General features: G+C 39.4%; 1 protein-coding gene across 1 annotated transcript; it reads right to left on the reverse strand.

Annotated features, from left to right (window-relative positions):
* Positions 1-2,466: 2,466 nt before the first annotated feature.
* On the reverse strand, positions 2,467-14,573 carry LOC102909407 (flavin-containing monooxygenase 5-like). Its single transcript, XM_006983241.2, has 8 exons — positions 14,439-14,573; positions 13,237-13,425; positions 12,642-12,804; positions 10,988-11,130; positions 9,573-9,772; positions 6,918-7,267; positions 5,165-5,237; positions 2,467-2,870 (listed from the first exon to the last, which is right to left on the reverse strand). Exons 1-8 carry the CDS (start codon positions 14,571-14,573, stop codon positions 2,507-2,509), a joined length of 1,617 nt encoding a protein of 538 aa, XP_006983303.1. The 3' UTR covers positions 2,467-2,506.
* Between the last annotated feature and the right edge of the window lie 5,600 nt (positions 14,574-20,173).

A 20,173-nucleotide genomic window follows, 5' to 3' on the forward strand; every position in this document is an offset into this window, starting at 1 on the left:
ACCAGAGAAAACAGGACAGAGGAGAGATAAGAAAGAACTTCTGGCAAGTTCTAAGGAGTACAGCTTAAAATGGAAGATTATCTGTGATTTGATGTTGGGTGTGGCTGTAAGTATGGTCGACATGTACACCAGGTTTCTGATCTTCAAAAAAGGGCCAATGAGTCAGTCCGTTCATGGAGGAGAAGGAGAAAATATTGACTTGCATTAAAGTTTTATTCTAAATCTAAGAGTAAGTAATGCATTATGTTTCATTTTACTTAATATTTGGTTTGATGTTGGCACAGGTCTCGTGTCAAAGGTCCAAGGCAGAGCCATTTGTTGTGACTCTAAGGAGTGATGAGGTTTGGACTGAGCATTCTCAGTTTGTTTTTCCTCAGTACATTGTAGACTGGCGGTTTCCCTAGGCTGAGGTAGATTCACAGGTGAGATTATTGTAGCCCAGTAAAAATGATAATTTGCAAAAGGTATATGTGGCTTAAAGATTATTGCCTTGAAATTCTTTTTTTAAAAAGATTTATTTATTTATTATGTATACAGAAGAGGGTGCCAGATCTCATTACAGATGGTTGTGAGGCATGTGGGTGCTGTGAATTGAACTCAGGACCTCTGGAAGAGCAGTCGGTGCTCTTAATCTCTGAACCATCTCTCCAGCCCACCTTGAAATTCTTAACTGAAGACATTAATAATGTCAAGAAGAAAGTCTGAGCTGACACTTCTCTGATTACCAGTGTGGATTCAATGAAGAATTGTATGCAAATAGAACTTGACAATCTCTTAGGTAGTCCTTTCCTCGACTGTCATAAGCCTGGAAGTTCTACCAGCCCTGAATTTGAGATGTAGTTGAGGCTTCACCAAACAAAAGTCCACCCTAGTACTGCTAATGACTCATAAAACCTGCATTTCTGGAGCTTTCTTCCCAGCTTGCAAGCAATTCCACTAGAGTCTCCTTTCTCCAGCTATTGTTTATGGCCTTTCTAGCCAGGGGCGGGGCCTTGTGAGTGCCCTTCTTTTCAGGAGCTTCCTAAGACTTTCAAGTTTCATCGTCTCCAGTGTCATGAGTTTCTCCCCACAGCATTCCCCTCCCATTTCCCTTCAGGAAGGAATGTTTCAGTGTCTGGGAAATAGCTACCCAACAAAAGGACTAATGAATGGTGGGGAACTGTTTCATAATGAATGGACTCCTGCACTCTTAATGTTCCAGGGAATCAAGACCAAGGTTGTCAAGGAAGGTATTTTTACTACAGTAAGCAGTCATTAAACCCTCTCCCTCATTTTAGCACACAAATCAGTGTAGAACATAATTTTTAAAACTTATTTTTTATTTTGAATGTATTAAGTTTACAAAAGGGCTAAAAGATTAGTGCTATGAACAGCTGCACAACTTTTGACCAGAGTCACAAGTGGTAGAAGTTCTGCCCTTGTGTTTCACTTCTGTGTTTCTTACTCTGTCCCTGCCAGTCTATTGCAAATAAAATGTACACATCATAGTACCTAACTCCTATATTTTCCTACCTCCTAGAAATAAGAACATTCTGATGCATAAACATAATATTTTTATACCACACAATATTATCATTAATTAAATAAGACCATATAATAGTAAACCTTAAAACCCCCTCATTTGTCAATCAGTGTTCAGATACTTTCATTTGATCATTATAGCACTGTAGTTCAGCTTTCATTTGGAATGGAGCTAAGATTTATTGGGAATGTTGACCTTTCTTCAATTTCATTCAAGCTAAACATTCTGGCAGCGATATTAGACTGTGATATCAGCCTTTGTACTGCATCAAATCAGGAGCTACAACATATCACGCTGACCTGTAACACTTGGACAAATAGAGCTGTTTGGTAAGTGATAAGCTGATGAATTTCAGAGTTTTCTATTGAAGAATCTTTCTTGAGGGCCCAGTGCCTGGCACTGGCTTACAATCCCAGCATTTAGTAGTAAAAGGCGTGAATATGAGGCCATTCCAGACTACATACACACTGAGTCTTAAAACTAACAACCAATCAACCAAACAACAGCTCAAACCAGCTATAATTTTCTAGGGGGTCAAGAATGGGTAAAATATTTTGAAGTCTTAGAATGTACTTTTAAGGGTTATCCCTTATTACATAGTCTCTGTGCTCTTTTATTAAATAAGGTTTATTCCTGGTTTTGGTTAAGTAAAGTTTACTTCTGGTTAATTAGTCTCTCTTGTCATTTATTAAATAAAATTCATCTCACTTTTAATTATTCCTCATGGTCATATTATATATATATATATATATATATATATATATATATATATATTACTTTTGGAATAAAATGGAAATAAATTATAACTTTTCAAAGCTCTCCTCATAAAGTCATTATTGAAGTAATTTTGTTTGCATTTAAAGATCCATTTGTGAACTAGTCTAATAAACATGTTTCCCCATATATTTAACAGATCCTATGATATACAGTTTAGATAACAATAGTTTACTCTCCAGCTTCATAAATATCTATGTCAATATGAAGTTAATGACTTGTGATATGCATGATAGCTAACATGGAAACAAAGAAAAAAATGACAACACAGATACTTTTGACCCAGAAAAGACGAGAGAGGGAGGTCTGCGATTGTTGGAGCACACGGGTTCTCAGGGGTTTGAGCATCCTTTCTCTCTGAGTGAGGATGGCTGCCCGGGCCCCAGCCCATTTCCCTGGCCCTTGTAGACGGTATTGGTAGGAGGTGCAGGGACCACAGAAAATCTCCTTGGCCAGCTTTGTGTCCCAGAGGAAGAGAGAGAGCAGGCTGGGTTTGACGCCTAACTCTGAAGCGATTTCATCCATGTAGTCGATGAACTGTACTCGACGAGAATCTCTGAAGTTTTTTGTAAAGCTGGGGTGAGAACAGAAAGACAGGAAACATCAGATTTCAGTCACTATTGTTCCCCCAAGTTTCCAGGAGAGTTTGCTTCTGTTTGCTTGTTGATTTCATGATTTTACATGGTTATTAAATCTTAATGTCATACCTTTGCTTCAACTCTCTTAGCATACTATGACCTCTTAATACATGATACAAATCCCTGAAGACTTTAAAGCTCCCAAGTACCCAGCAGAGTGACTGACATATATAAAGAAGAAACAATGAATGACCGGATGAAGTTTTTTTTAATCTATATTTCCCTTCTAGATACAGAATCCAGTTCCATGGTATGAATTAAATTAGCAAGGAATATATAAGTCACAGTGTATGAAACTCCATTGATTACTTCAAGTTTCCAAGCTACATAAACCATCTTCTCCATATGCTAATTCTGTACACAAATTCTTCCTTTGAATATTCCTAGATAATAATAAGTCACTATTTTTAGAGGACCAAATACTTGAAAAATTGAAAGCATCTCTGCAAGCAGGCACAGTGGCACATACTTTAAGTTCCAATACTTAGGAACTTCAAGGAAGTTCAAGGTCAGCCTGGGCTATATAGTGAGTTCAAGGCTAGCTTAGGCTATAATATCAGTCCCTATCTCCAAACCATCCTATCCCATCCCATTCCATCCCATCCCATCCCATCCCATCCCATCCCATCCCATCCCATCCCATCCCATCCCATCCCATCCCATCCCATCCCCATCCAAACCAAACCAAACCAAACCAAACCAGAAACCACTCTGTTGAATCACTCTTGGGTAAAAGAGACACAAAATAGAAAGTGTCACAATTTAAAAAATATTGAAACTTTTCAAAATGTTGGGAGGAGATAAATTTGTATCATATAAGATAAGCATAATAAAAAGTGAAAGAAAGTAGGCAAATAAGTTAGAAGGAAATGTTAAAATAAGGCCAAGGAGAGCAGTACTAAGGCATTTATTACCAAACTCATGGATGCAAGGGGAGAACAGTCATCATTGGTCTTGCCCAACTGTGAACCTTAGTGACTGTCAATATCTACCTGCCAGGCAAACTATGTCCACTGGTACAGTAGCAGCAAGACTGTTGTGGGGGTAACCAGTCACCCTCTGATGGGATCTGAGGTCTGCTTCACAGGAAGAAATTCATGCCTCATACTATAAACCCAGTAAAAACCCCACGACTGCAAAGTTTTGGGGCAGTAGGAGAGAATTTACTATTGTGTAGTTAAGTTTGTGTGACTCCAAACCACCTTCTAAATATTTATGTTTATACTCATTAAATAACACCACTACTCTCCGCTTTAACTGAACAGTTTCTCTTTGTAACGAGTGATGATGAATTCAGAGCCTCATGGTGCTGAGGATAAAGGATAGCTAAGTGTTCGGCCCTACACAGGGCATTTGTACTACCCATGATAAGGTTCAGAGAATACCAAGGAAGAGAGGAAAGAAGGAATGCAAAGCCAGAAGATGAAGAGAAGGGCTGCCAAATGCTGTCTTCTGGGTGTCACAAACCCTTCTTTGCTCTGCCATTTAAGTTTCTTTAAAATTATACAGGGTTCCATGGGTGCCTTCTCACGTAAGTATATATGTGCTTTGAGTGTGTGACCCCCCGACCTCACTACCCTTCACTTTACTTCCCCACACTGCCATTGGTCCCCACAGTCACCCAGATTTGTTTGATTCTATTTTCATGTCACCAGTGCAGATTATTTTATGTATCTGTAATGTCTAGGGCCCACAAATGAGAGAAAAGTGCAATACAACATCTTTTTCATTTATATACATGTTCTTGCAAATGATATAACTTATTTTTGCTTAGGACTAAAACTCCATTGTGAATACAACGTGCAGTTTTTGCTATCCTCCTGGATACCTGCATTGTTTCCCTAACCTAGCTACTGCGAATAGGGATGCAATAAATACTGATGTGCAGCTTGACTTTGTGTTGACCTGGAGTCTGGGAGAAGTGCTATATCTGGTAGGGCTATGTTTTTTTTTTTTTTTTTGAACCTCTGTTCTTACTTCCATAGTAGGAAATAGGAATTGCAGGAATTGCATTCTACTCATCATGTAGACTTGATGTTGTGTGGTTATTTAACATGTCATGTCAGATTTATGTTCCACAATCAGATCCGTGTTTAAAAAACTCAGCATGATATCACTGAACTAAGATGATCTCATTAGGGCTCATGCAGATTATGACTATAAAAACAAAATCAAATATCCGCCTCTGAACAGGTTTTGTTTATTTTAACAAAAAAATTAAGTTTCTTACTTTTTGGTCATTTTTCGTCTTTTTCTGTCGATGTCAGCCATCATGTCTTTCTTTGAGGGCAACTTTTTCAGTCCTGAGAAAACAAGATAGAGACATTGGAGAGTTGGCATGAGGACTAAAGTATACAAATAAATAAAAAGAATGGTTTTGAAACAGAATAGAATCATCAGGCCTCTATAAAGTTTCTAGTCAAAGCCTTATGTTTAATGAATTTCAAAGGAAGAGAATTTTCTTTCCATCATCATGCCCAGGATGTCAGGTAGGCAATTCAGCTTTCCCTTTAAAATAAATAGATGTTTAATTTCTTCTTAGGTTAAATGTACACTTAACATCCCTGAGTACTATGAATGCTCTAAACATGTCTTATAGTCTTCCAAAGATCCCCAAACTATCCTGGGACCTGACTCAAAGTTTCTCTTATCTGAACATGGCTTAGCACTGAGCTTACATCCCAAACACAATTTTTCTGTCTTTTGCGTTAAGAACATCCCTTAGTTTTCATTGTGTATTCTGAAAGTATACATTGAAGGAAAATGCCCTCAAACTGCAATAGCTACATTTTGAAAGGAGAGCAAGTAATTGCATACAGAAATTCTGTATGTGTGAATGTGTCAGGGACAAGGAAGCTACAACAAACAGAACGTTAAATAACGCTAGGGAGGCAGGACAAAGAGGACTAGGTACGCTGCTTAGAAATGATCTGCCTCGTTGCTTCACCAGGTGTCACATATCTGTTAGTATCTGAAAAAATATGGCCTTTGTACAAGTACCTTCAAATTTTTCAAAATACATTTCAAATATGAGTGTGCAAAGCATGAAAGGAACAGAATTGGAGAACTGAAAGGTCATGTAGGACTTTAAATTACTACTGTACACATATGCACATCTTGTGAAACATCAGTTATTCTTCAACAAATATACCAAATGGATATCTGCATATATTCTATGAAATACATGTGCAAGTTTGCCCAGGCATCATTTGTTTATAATAATTATATAAAAACACTGCAAGGCAACTCTCCTGAAACTGACTTTGATTTCATTCTACTAGCAAATTTGTTTTGCCCAGAAGCATTAATTTGGGTAAAGACTTGGGAAACAAATCAAGAATATGATTGGAGTTGGTCAGCAGAGTAAAATGACTTCACTACATTTCTGAGATGTGTCCTAAGTGGTTTGTCTCTTATTTGTTTTCTAACCTAATTTATATTTCCATAAAACCTCTTCCTAAGTTAGGTTTCTGCTGAAAAGTAGCAGATGAATTAAAATAAAACCTCATTACAATTTTTTTGGTTTATAATTTTTATTATTTGGGTGTTGTCATTTTTAGTAGAATTCTCTTAAAAATGAAATATCCTTCAGAAGAACCCAAAATGGTTTATTAAATTAATTTAATTTATTTATTTTAATTCTTTTGTTTTTTGTTTGTTTTTCCCCAGGAGCTGAGGACCGAACCCAGGGCCTTAGTGCTTGCTAGGCAAGCACTCTACCACTGAGCTAAATCCCCAACCCTTGTCTTGGTTTTTCAAGGCAGGGTTTCTCTGCATAGCTCCGTCTGTTCTGGAATTCACTCTGTAGACCAGGCTGGCCTGTGGACCTACCTGCATCACTGCCTGGCTGTAGTAGTTTATTTTTAATGGTGGAATTTCAAACAATTTGATGTAATGAGAGCGATCAACAGAAGACCTCTTGGTGACTCTTAAATCACAGAGCATTTGGAACATTCTGACTTCGTGGGGAGATCAGTACATACCTGTGAACACACGCACAACCCATCGGCTTTGGAGCTCGGAGGTGGGGATGACAGCTCCAGCAGGCTGGAGGATGCCAATGAAAGCTAGGGTTGGCTTCTCCAACTCGGGAGGGAAGACGAACTTAAACATGGAGTACTGGCTGTCCAGGATGGTCGGGTCATCATTCAGGAAAGGGAAGGACAATGTGTAGCCTGTGGCAAAGATGGCAACGTCTATGTTCTCTTCAGTTCCGTCCTCAAAGATGGCCGATGTTGAAGTGAACTCTTTCACGTTTGGTTTTATCTGCACTTTTCCAGTAATGATACGGTTTGGCAGGTCGTCACTGAGAACTGTCCGGTGGTCAAGAATTCTGTGTCAAGAGATGAGTATATAACTTCTTAATAAAAAGGTAGTATAGGCAAAAGCTTTGGAAATGGTTGCGTAGCTTCAATAATTTTTATTCTGCTTTTCCGCATCCTCAGAAGGCCATGTAGCTCATTAGTCAAGCCCTGATTTTCTGATTCAGAACTGAACCCTGATGCTTGCTCAGTCTCTTACCCATTGGGAGACCTTTGGATAAACCATGAGACATTTTAATTTCGCTTTCTTAATTAGTAGGACACCAATAAGGACACAACACCATGTAAGATTTGCTAATACATACTAAATTTCTTTAGATAATAATATTTTTACAAGGAATAAGGTGTATTAATTGTTTATTGAGACAAAGATTCACTATGTAGCCCTGGCTGGCCTGGAACTCATTTTGTAGCTCAGGTTGCTCTTGAACTCACAGAGATCTACCTGTCTCAGCCTCCCAAGTGATTGAATTAAATGTGTATGCTACAAAGTATGTTAATTTTTGATGTATTTATTTGTTCTTGATACTAGGTAAACTCAGGTGACATTAACTAGTCATTAATATTTTCTTGCATTTATTGACTTATTACATTTATTTACTTATTTACTGACTTACTTACGTGTGTGTGAGAGCATGTAGAGGTCAGGGGACAACCTATGGAAGCTGATTCTTTCCTTCTACCATGTGGGTTCCAGGTTCAGGTTGTCAGGCTTGGTGACAAGTGCCTCTATTTGCTGAACTACCCGGCCAGCCCTAGTTGCTAAGATTGTTAAAGACCTAATGAATGAATCTTCAATGAGAATGTTTGTGATCAGTGACACTGAGACCTTTGGTAAATTTCAGTTTAAGGTTTGAGCTATGAATTAGCAGCAGGGAGTCACATTCCCAGGGTACATTAGTACAAAAGTAATATTATTAAACCTATTTCACAGGTTGTGGATAATTTCTCCATAAAAAGGAACTTGTAGTCATATGTATGATCTGAGTTAAGCAAAAAACTATGTATGCATTCTTCTAGGTATCTGTTAATATTGATTTTATATTTTCATTAATTCAAACCTTCATTATATTTTTCCTGGTATTAAAAATTTACATTTATTTATTTATCTGTGTGTGTGCACATCAAGCGCACCACAGTGTGTGTGTGTGTGTGTGTGTGTGTGTGTATGTGTGTGTGTGTATGTGTGTGTGTATGTGTGTGTGTGGTGTGTGTGTGTATGTGTATGTGTGTGTATATGTGTGTGGTGTGTGTATGTGTGTGGTGTGTGTGTGTGTATGCATGTGGTGTGTGTGTGTGTGTGTGTGTGGTGTGTGTGAGTGTGTGTGTGTGTGTATGTGTGTATGTGTGTGGTGTGTGTGTGAGTGTGTGTGTGTGTATGTGTGTATGTGTGTGGTGTGTGTGTGTATGTGTGTGTGTGTGTGTGTATGTGTATGTGTGTAGGTCAGAGAGTAACTCGTGGGAGTCAGTTCTCCCTTTGCATCCTGTAGAGTCTGCGGATCAAATTCAGGTCGTCAGGGGTGGGAGCAGGTACCTGTACCCACTGAGCCATCTCTCCAGCTATGGGATTTGAAATTTTAATGCAGGGAGCTACTTAAGATGAAAACAAAACAGGACTGAGTGTGGACACACGGTGACACCAAGTCTTAGCTGTCTTATGGAGAAAAGAAGAAGAAAATAGAAGAAAAGTGGCCATAAACTTGGAAGGACCAGAGAAGGGAGACATGGGATTAGAGGCCTAGGTCAGGGCTGAAAACTGGCTGGTATTGAGTGAAGCAAGAGTAAAGAGCTAAGAATTCTCAGGTTCAGAAGGAGTTTGGGAAAGATGTCTATAAACACTGCAGTTTTCAGTGATGAGGGCTTGGGTAGCTGAGGCTGGGAGTCATGCAGATGGGATAGGACGGAAAGGCAGTGCAGGCGAAGAGGTCAAAGGCCACGAGGTTGTTGTATGTGGATAATGAATTGTCCTGGATGGTGATGAGTCTCAAGGCAAGCAGGGAATCAGTTTTTAGAGAGTGAATATGAAGTAGTCAACAGAAGATGGCAAGAAACCAGGAGAATGTGGCAAGTTGACCTTGTATGAATTTCGAATAAGACAAGTTTTAAAACCTCTACTTCCCTACTCTGCACATTTTTTTCATCTGCCTTAGTTGGATAACAAAGAACCTTCAGTAGGAAGGAAATAATTTGGATATTCCCTGTAAAATCAAATGCCATGAGGAATTAATGGTATCACTTATCCCATTCATGTACTTACAAATTTAGTTGATTAGTCTAATAGCTTAGATATTGTCTGCTTGAAATTCCACACTTTACCTGTGTTGAGGCAGCAGTCCGTAACTGGCATGGTTAAACCTCAAGTTTAACTTGTTCTCTATCTGTCTGTTGATCAGGTACGTGGGGCAGACCTTTTGGACAGCTCTGTTATAACGAGTGAAGAGTGTAGCATCCATAGGATTCCCATGATCCCAAACACGGTTCCAAATCCACGCCCCTCGTCTTGTGCTGAGGAAAACCTTCAAGAGAGGAGTGGTTGCCTAGTAAGTATTTAGCTGCTAATCACTCTGGTCTTAGATCCTTGGAGTATTTTTTTAATTGTCAAGGGAATGGAATTAACTTCTCATATTGCCTTGTCCAACTAGCCAGATTCCTTCCCCTGCCCCTTCTTTATAAAGAGATCCAGTGACTGAAAGTCATTTTGTCATGGGCCTACTCTCCTTGTGGTGTTTGCTCCAGCTATGTTAGATGTGTGGAGTATCTGAGGTCCCCAAATTTGGGAAAAACCTCACAACACAATAGGTTATTATGTTGAGTGTTAGCAGTTCACATTCAAATTCCATGTAAGCTCTTTCAGATGAAATTTTCAAAGTGATAGAGAAACGTGTGAATAAAACATTTGGGATGAAAACAAGTCAGATATAGAAATTCACACTGGAATTTTCTCACTTTTACAACTGGAAAATTACAAACAAAATGCTTGCAGTGCAAAAAAAGGAAATACACATTTTGATAAGCGTTTTGCTCTATTTTGTGTCATTTAAGAAGACTTTGAAAAGAAAGCTTTTTATCAATGTTAACAACCACAAGAGTGATGCCATTGTCATGGAATTCTGTGACTCATGTATCTCAGAATCATGACATGATTAACATATTTTACAAAAATTATTCAAGTTGGAAAATCTTGTATTTCCTATAAAGTATGAATCAAAATAAAAAAGCTAATTTTGAATTGTAGGAATGACCTTCCATGCTCAGCAATATTCACTACAGAGGAAGGACTGTTCCTCTTCGCCTACTTCTTATTTGGTCCTAGTCAGTGGAAACCATGGAATTTGTCCTCTTTCCTACCACCTTCAGCACAGATCAGCAATCTATTTTAAACACTCAGATTTGTGTATATTGATTGCTCTTTAAATTTCATTCCCAACATGAAAACAGGGTCTTCTGTAAAATTCATTTCGTTTTGAAATTTCCCATTTAGCTACTTGTAGTTAATTCTAAGTTATCTGACTCTAGTTAGATTATTACTTCCACAGCTCTACTTATGGACTTGGAGTATTGTCACTTTGGAAGTCTTTATTCTTTTATTCATATATACTCAGCAGGAAAACATGCCCTTGCAGTCCAAATGAGAACATCCCTGCTAAAGCCAGAGAAAGTCTAGACTCATGTTCTCTGCAAGTATCAAGGTTACCCACCCCCAAGAGCAGAATCAGGGTAGGACACCAAACCTGTTCAGCAACACGACCGATCTCGCTTGCCACATCTGCTCCAGAATTCCCGATGCCGATCACGACCACTCTCTTCCCCTCAAAGTTGCCTGGGTGCTTATACTCCCAGCTGTGGAGATGGCTGCCTTGGAACTTGGTGATTCCTGTGAAGGAAGAGTCACATCCCCCAAGTCACAAGCAGAAGTGGAAAACATTGGTTGGTAAATTTTATTCCTAAACATTAAGTTAACATTACTTAATTCTCTCCTTTATGCTTGGACCTTATATGCCATGAATACAGACTATTCTCATCTAAGGAACAAAGCATTAGTGACTATATGGCTGAAAACAAAATCAGAGCAGATTTTTCAAAGTAGCCAACAAAAAGATACCCATTTAAGACTGACTCAATGTGTTAACTCTGTCACTTTATGTTATTATATTTTTCTAATTTTCTGTTCAGACATATGAGACTGTTTCTTCACTTTTCATAACTCTTTGTTTATAAAATTTGTAAAGGTCCTTAGCAATGTACATCAGCGTTATCCAAAAGCAATTGAGTGCTAATCACATATGCAGTTTTAAACTTCCCAAAAGCCCAGGAGTGCTGAGAATGATAGTAATTTTAACTCCATATTTATCATATCCTGTAGGCAGAAGGTTATGTGGCTGGGTTAGTGTTCTAATCCTTCCACTGGAAGTCTTGCCTGGCCACAGCAGATGTCCAGTTCACTCTACATATCCCTTATTGCTAGGAGTCTTATCTGGGGTCATCCTTGTAGATCTTGGGAGTTTCACTTGCACTAGGTTTCTACCTTGCCCCGAAATGCCCCCTTTGCCAGTCATCTCCTTCAGTCCTGTTAATGCCTAGCCAACCAATGACTGGTCCAGCCTGAGACCCAGAGTGAGCCCACCTCTGACACTGCCTGGAGTGCCAGGGCCCAGAAGCTGGACAGCCTAGAGATCTAGGGTAGTACCAAATATGACTGGCAAAAAAAGTCAATGTAATGATGCCTAACAGTGTTCTGCTATACTCATAGATTGCTGCCTGGCCCAGCTGTCATCAGAAAGGCTTCAGCCAGCAACTGATGAAAACAGACGCACAGCCAAACATTAGGCAGACCTCAGGTCCTGTGCAACAGGGAGAGAAAGGATTGTAGGAGCCAGAGGGGTCAAGACATTACACAGAATCAACTAACCCGGACTTGTAGAGGCTCACAGAGACTGAACTGACAACCAGGGAGCCTGCATGGGCCCTCCACATGTATGTGACAGTTGTGTAGCTTGGTCCTCTTGTGGAACTCCTAACAGTGGGAACAGGGGCTGTCTCTGACTATTTTGTTGGCATTTGGGGCCCTTTCCCTCCTACTGGGTTGCCTTGTCCAGTCTTAAGATGAGGGGAGGTGTTTAGTCTTACTGCAACTTGATATGCCACGCTTTGTTGATATCCATGGGAGGCCTGTCCTTTTCTGAATAGAAATGGAGGAGTGGATGGTGACAGGGGGGGCAGAGGCTGGGGAGGAGGACAAAGATAAAGAAGAGGTAGGAGAAGAGACTGGGAGAAAAGGAAGAAAGGGGAAACTGTGGTTGGGATGTAAAAATAAATAAATACATTAATTAATTTAAAAGAGATTAGAATCCTAAGAGTCTTCTCACATACACACCAGAGAAATACCTGGGAAATCCTGTAAAGGAAAATGCTTCTCGCTGTAGTGTCCGCTGCAGACCATGATCCCATCAAAGATATAAGTTTTCTGTACCTCATCAGCTTCCACCACAACATCCCACTGGCCAGAGGATGAAAAATCAGGGCGCTTCCTTATACTGCACACCTTTGTCTAGGAAACAAGGAACAAAGCCTGAGTTCTAGGATTTTTTGCCCAGTTTTTTTTTTCTGTAGAATTTTATGTTTAAGTTGGGAAAGTAGTTCTATGTATGGCTCCTGGGTGGCTAGGAGTTGTGTGCACATAAAGTTTCTAAAATGACCATTTCCCAAATGTTATGGTTTCTTAGAGCACAAAATACATTGTTTCTTATTTCCTGTGACCTGTATTTTTATTTTACAAAATTAGCCAAAAATTGGAATTCAGGTTCCAGCTGGGACTGTGTCCATCTGGTGGGGTATATAAGACAAATATGTCTTCACTATTCATGAGAATGGCAGAGACATGGATGGGAAATGCAGACTGAAACTGTGCCCCAGCTGGCTCTGACAGTGCACACTTTACCTCAACCAATGAGCAGGCGGTGGGCGGGCTTTCACTTCTTACCTGGAACTGGATGTGTTTCATCAGCCCGAAGTGCCTGGCATACATCCTGAGATACTCCATCATTTTGGTGTTGTGCATGTAGTTGGGGTAATGGTCAGGGATGGGGAAGTCGCTGAAGCCTGTCATCTCCTTGGATGTATTGCAGGTCAAAGATTTGTATATCCCAGGCCTTCCACTTTCTGGTGTCTCCTAAAGGAAACAAACCAATCCTTGGCTACCAGATCTGCTAGGGGTAACCAGAACTGTGGTGTATGGTATACTTGTCTTTGAAAAGCCATGATTTGGTTTTCAGGTTTTGTGATAGTAACTCATCAGGATGAGGGTGTTAGGCCCATTTCCTGATGAGGGTTCTCTTGCTATAATTCTGTTTATAGTGATTGACTCTGTGGTAGGAATAATTATTTTGCGACAGCAAAAAGAGAGCACGCTCCAAGAATGCCCACAAACCGAGACAAGATTAGAAAAATAGCTCAAAGGAGGTTTGGAAGGGAGATTCCTAATGGACAAATCTACCTCACAATGGAAGGGATTTTGTTTAAGAGAAGGTAATAGAGAATACAATGCTTATCTGCTTTGGGACAAAAAAAAGTCATGCAACTATGGGGTATATTAAAATACAAAGAAATAATAATGGCGACAATAAGATAAATGTGGTGAGTTTATAAGAACTGCTTTTAATGATCATGTGTTATGCTTCACTAAGACACATCAACGTTAAGATTCCTCTTCCACCCTTCTGACTTCTGGAGACACTATGAGATAGACCCACTTCTTTAAGTTATTATGCATGACACTGTTTGTAAGGAAGCACCCGTTTCTTGGTGGAGACATGTTTTTCCAATAACTAATAAACAACACAAAATAACGCGTAGGGAGATTGTATGATGTGGAAGAAAATGCCACAACTAATAGTGAGTGTGATAGAGCGACAATAACTTTTACATTTCTGAGTTTCAGCACTCTCATGCCAAACTTGCGCATCAATATCTTAAGTGTTATATGTAGGGCTGGTTGTCAGGGACGTGAAACTGAATAGGACTGTGCGTGTCCCACAAGGAATTTTAACTTTCTTTAACTATTTATCACTAATTTGGAAAGTACACTTAAGAAATAATTTATGGTATCAGTTTTATTTCTTAGTTGAATAGAAGCAACTCTCATATACCTAGATGATGTCATACTCTGAAAATTCATAAAATTACCTCATATCTCCACAGTCCTCCAATGTCACTGCTCTTTTCAAAACATGTAGGTTCTAGTCCCTCCTCCAAACAGCTCTTGATGGCACCCAGTCCGCTGACTCCGGCACCAATCACTGCAATTTTCTTTACCGTCATGTCTCTTGAATTAAGAAGAGTTATTTCAAGTGTGCTTTTGAGCAACAAAACCAAGGTTCATCACTCTGTCAGTGCCCTGCCCCCCTTCATTTTAGCATAGATATATTTTGGGGCCACAGCTTTAGCTGTTTCTATTATACCTTATACTGTCTTAGCATACACATTCTATTTTAATTTTATATTATATAACTCTTTCCCTCCATTTCAGAACACTGTGCACCCACATATTCAACAGCAACAGATGGAAAAATCTTCTTAAAATGTACATTTCTATTGAACGTACAGATTTTTTTCTTGTCATTACTCCCTAAACAACATAGTCTAAAATCTATTCAGAGAAGTTGGTGAATATTACCAGTAATGAAGACAAGATTTAAAGTGTATGGGAGTTTGTGGATTGACTATATGTGTACATGATCCTATATATGTAAGAAGTGAGCACCTGCAGATTCTGACATTTGTAGGGAATCCTAGAACCAATCACCTGCATGTGCAAGGGATGATTGTGTGGTCATTTTGAATAGAACATTTTGTCAAAACAAGATTTGTAATGAATTTCAAGATGATTAATAACCTTATTAAAGAAACACCCCAGATTTTACTATATTGTTAAAGCTTGATTTTAAAACAGTCATGCTGTGAAATAATCTGCTTACTAATAACTATCAAGGTGTACAAATTTTTGTTGGAATGTTGTCCTGAGTCTTAGTGCTGTATTGTCTTTACTTTGTTTTAGTTCTATTATCTACTTGATTTCTTCCCAGTTAGGTCAGATGTACTATATTTTAACACCTGCACAGAAATGGAAGAATAATGCAAAGATTGAATAATAATAGGTCCACTCCGTTTTAGGTCTCTTGGGTGATGCTTGTGAGAAAAGACTGTGGTCACCCAGGGACATAGGGTAAAACCAATACCATTTGTCTAAAAAACACACCACACCTTTCAGCAGGTTGGACAGGAAATAGTTAGATGCTGAGGATAGCAAGAGACTAAGTCTTTTTATATTAGCTAAAATATTTTGGCTGGCTGCCCTTTGTGGTTACAAGGTACCAGACATTGAGTCTTAAAAAACAAATCTAAAAGAGTTAACTTTCATTCTTCAAGAGGGCTGATGTAAGTGTTTGCACCATGTAGAAAAATAAGCATTCAGTTTTCTAGGTTTAATACTAAGCACACCTTCCCCATGTTCCTTTGATCTACACTAGCTGTTTTAGGCACAAATGTAGACTTTAAGCCTTGCTCTGGGCAATCAAATGTTCTCAAGTTTCCTGTAGCCAATGTACCAGTACATTTTTTCCTAACACCAACTGTCCATAAAATATTTCCTGGGATCAGTGCCTCTCAGAATACAATCAACAGGACACATTAAGGATTCCTAAGTGGGTTCAGATAAGGTAATTTCTTTTACAGCAGTTGGGGTAGTCACAGATTTATGCTGAGTAGGAGTGAAAAGAAACATAGGGACTTTTGTCTATTCCCATAGTATTCCCCATTAGTTTCATCTTCTCAGACATTCCCTGGGGAAATTGTTCTCCATTTCTTTATAACATACCCTCATTATTCTCTTGTGCCCAAATCACCATGAAAAACCCAGTAGTAACAGCAACAAGACCAAGAAAGGAAAGCCCCAGGACCAAACATCGTTCCTGGGAATCACAGGAGATAGAAGGGCATCTTCTTGCAGGATATTTGTTATGGAGCAAGGAGCTCAATAGGACTCTGCCATACAGTAATCCACAGCTCTACACACCTGCGGTGATCCTGGCAGGTGCATGGCTCCTGGGATTCCTGAGTGTGTGAAAGAGTGGGTCTCTGACTCTTATACTTGCACTTGGGCTCTTTTCCTTCTGTTGTCTTGTCCAACTTTGATGTGATAGTTCTGTTTTATCTTATTATATTTTACTTTGTTATGTTTTATTGTTATCTCTTGGAAGTTTGCTATATTCTAGTGAGATAGAGAGGGAGTGGATCTGGTGGGAGGGGAGTTGGTGAGGAACTGGGAGGAGTAGAGGGAGGGGAAGCTGTAATCAGGATATATTATGTGAGAAAAGAACCTATTTTCTATAAAAAGAAAAATAGAACAATAGTTTTAATACAGGGTACACATTATCCCAGCATCTCTATCTGGTTTCCAAGGCTCTTGGTGAATCGGGCATCACCTGACTATTTGGTGTTCCCGACGCCACCCCCTCCCTCTGGCTTGTCAATATTGTGACCATCTTATTTTGGTATCTTTCTGCTGTTTTCTCCTTTTGTGCAGAGATTATTATCTTTTCCACATACAGCCAACTGAAATTTGCACTGATACCTTCTGTTCTCACAGTTGACAAAACACAGCTTAGAACTTCACTCTGGATCCTAATTTTCCTTTGCTTAACAGTTTTTTTTTAGGATGTGTCATATCTCTTCTTCATTTAGGTGAGTATTCCATTCTCTGAGAACAAGTATATAGTGCCAGAGGGCAGTGTAGGGACTCAATGACAGATAAGTAGGCTCATTTTCCTGAAGGCCAAGCTCTGCTTGACTTAGTCCTGTCTTGATAGAGGGATTCCTAGTATACTTGAATTTTAAGGACTACTTGTGGGTATTAATTCTTGTTCTTTTTTTCTTACTCTACATTATGATCCTTTAAAAATAATTATGTGTATGGTGTTTTTCCTACATGTGTCTGTACACCACTTGCATGCCTGGTACCAGCCCAAATCAGAAGGTGTTGGGTCCCCAGAAACTGGAGTTACTGATGGACATGAGCCACCATGTAGGTGCTAGAAATTTAATGGGGTCCTTTGCAAGAGCAGGCAGTGCTTTTAACCTCTGAGCATTCTCTTAAGACCTCATACATTCTTATTCTATTTTGCCATGGATGAGGAATGGTCCCTAATTTAGGTGAGTAAAAGGCTCTGTTGTCTAATTTAGGAACTGAAGCAAGCCCACGACCCTTCTGTCTCTCACTGAGCCTTTTTCTTTTGTCCATAAAGGGAATGAAGCATATAGTGGTCATCTGCACTAGTGATCAGCTATTTGAAGAATTCATTCTCCTAGCTGTATAGCTTTCAACGTGCTGTGGAAGAAGAAACAGTAATTCTGTTCAAGTTGAAATGTTAGTCGTATTCTGTGGCTCAGTGAAGAGAGAGGCGTGTACTTTGGGAAATAAAGCAATTGTGGTATCTTAATGCCCAGCTTTCTTTCTACTTCTCACTTGGTTAGAACTAGTACATTATATATGTGTACATAATATAGATATACATATAGATATGTGTATATGTTACTTGTTTAATCAGTTTTTGAGTCTTAATCATTATAGAATTATATTCTATATAATCATTATAGAATTTTCCACATATAACTTTCAGCTGGATATTTTAGATTTCCCCCACTATCATAAATAAACAAAAGCTGTCTTATTTTTTGCATCTTTTCTTAATACAAAGTCATCTCTCCTTTATTTCCTTTCTGTCTGTGTCTGTTGTGTCTATTACTCTCAGGCTACAAGAACACAGGCATCTCTCTTGGAATGGTGCCTGGGGCATTGCATTTATTTATTGGGGAATGAGTATGCTGGGTTCCCTATCTGACTTTAGATGCTCTTATCATTCCATCAACTATAGTTTCTGATTTTTTCCTATTTCCTTAATTTCATGTCCATATAAAATTTTGCTAAAACAGATTTATATTAAACAGGCATAAAGTAAACAGAAAGCCTATATATTATGAGGAACATTTGGATGGAACAAGGAAAGCCATGTGCATCTCTGCAGCAGTAGGTATGGTGCATAGTAAAACCCAAGTGCCAAGGTGAGAATTGCTACATTACCAGAATATATAATTGTCATTTACTTAATCTGTGTTTCAATCTAGAAATAAAACTATTTTAAGTCAAGAAATCCTGGCAATTCTGAGCTATAATTTTGCAGTTGGAAAAGAGTGGTTGAAATCAATGCAATATGAATTTGGGGAAGAGGAGATAGATGAAGGCAGGAAAATCTATGGCAGTAATTTACCAAGCACAGCCCCCCAGTGTCCCCAAAGTGGGGTTGTCAAGCTTACGGTCTTTAAGGAGTGAGGCTGTCCTTTGATGGATTCAGCAGTGTTGATCTTTCTGTCCTGAGTCCCTTGGGTTGGGTTGCTTATGTGCCCAGGGACCGTTAGCAAAGCTGCAGTCTGCTCTCCTTGGCCGGTCCTTGTGGTCTCCTTCCCAGGTGGCTTCTCCACTCTAGAGACGCTAGGCTGCTGCTAGTCTCTTCCCATCCTCATCCCTCTTTTATGTTTATCTCCTCCCTTTTTTTTCATGAGAGGGCAGGATCTTTATACAAGCTCCCAGAAGGATCCACCCTGTTTGATTCTTAGAATAAAAAATCATGATCACTGCAGATAGAGGTAAATAGTTTCCACACGACTGCCAAAAATCACTTCCAAGAAAGATTTATGTCCAACTTCCCCTTTTGGAGCTTTCAAGCACAATTGAATTTTCCTTCACAAATTTTGTCAGGCGCCCGCCCCCAGTCATAAAGTACTGTAGAGTCAGTTCCAACATGCTATGCTCCTTACTTTACGTGTCAGAGGTCTCCAGCCCTAATAGGACACTGATGTACCTATGCAGGCACAGAGGCAGAGGCAGAGGCATGGGAAGGGACTCGTGGTAGGAATTTGTTCACATGGCCATGCCAGCTGATGAGCTTCATAGTAAGCCTGAGACCATGTGATGCTGGGAGTCCTCAAAGCAGGCCCATTGATGGTGGAGCTTTCCATCCACAGCTGGAGGCCTGAAATGCAAGCCATTGCTGCTTTTAAAAACATATTTATTTTGGTAGTTTATACTAGGTGCACAAAACATAGGGTTTCAATGAGACATTTTCATGTACATATGAAATGCCATTTGATCATAACCCTCCCTACATGTCTTTTTTATTCTTTTAAAATTTAATTAAATTTTTTGAGAATTTCATATGTGAGTACTGTATGTAAATCATTTACAGTCCTCCTTCTTCCTCTTCAATTCCTTCTGTGTCCCCCCATTCCCTATCAAATCATGGTCTCTTCTTTAATTATCTTTAATATACACACAATTTTTTAATTTTTATTTTGATATGGAGTTAGGTCATATGGGGTGTTAATGCTGTTCCCAAGAGTCATAAACTAGCAAATCTCCCAGTGCTGGGCATTGGAACTATCCTTTTGAATTGTTGGCCAAGGGAGTCCAAGAGACTCCTCAATCAGTATAGGTAGTTGCCATTGCCCTTGGTAAGGGATACCACCGAACTGAGAGGTACTACCCTATTGCTGAAGATACTACACTTTGGATACAGACATTGGAGGAATCAAGCAGGAACTGATCTTGAAGCCTTCTTCTCCCCAAGGGCTCGCTCTCCTGGTATCTGAAGGTGCTATGTGAGCTGCCATGGCAGAAAAGCAATCAACAGTTCTACCTGTGAACTGCAAAACTGACCTGTTCAGCAAGACATCCCCAGTGGTGCATCAGTGACACTTGCATCTTGAGGGTAACCCATAGATGTCTAATTGGACTTAAGTGGTACCCAATAGGAGAAAATCCATGCCTGTAACACTGTAATCCTAGCCAACTCTTCACAGCTGGAGAG

This window comes from Peromyscus maniculatus, chromosome 11, assembly GCF_049852395.1.
Source record: "Peromyscus maniculatus bairdii isolate BWxNUB_F1_BW_parent chromosome 11, HU_Pman_BW_mat_3.1, whole genome shotgun sequence".
NCBI classification, from domain to species: Eukaryota; Metazoa; Chordata; class Mammalia; order Rodentia; family Cricetidae; genus Peromyscus; species Peromyscus maniculatus.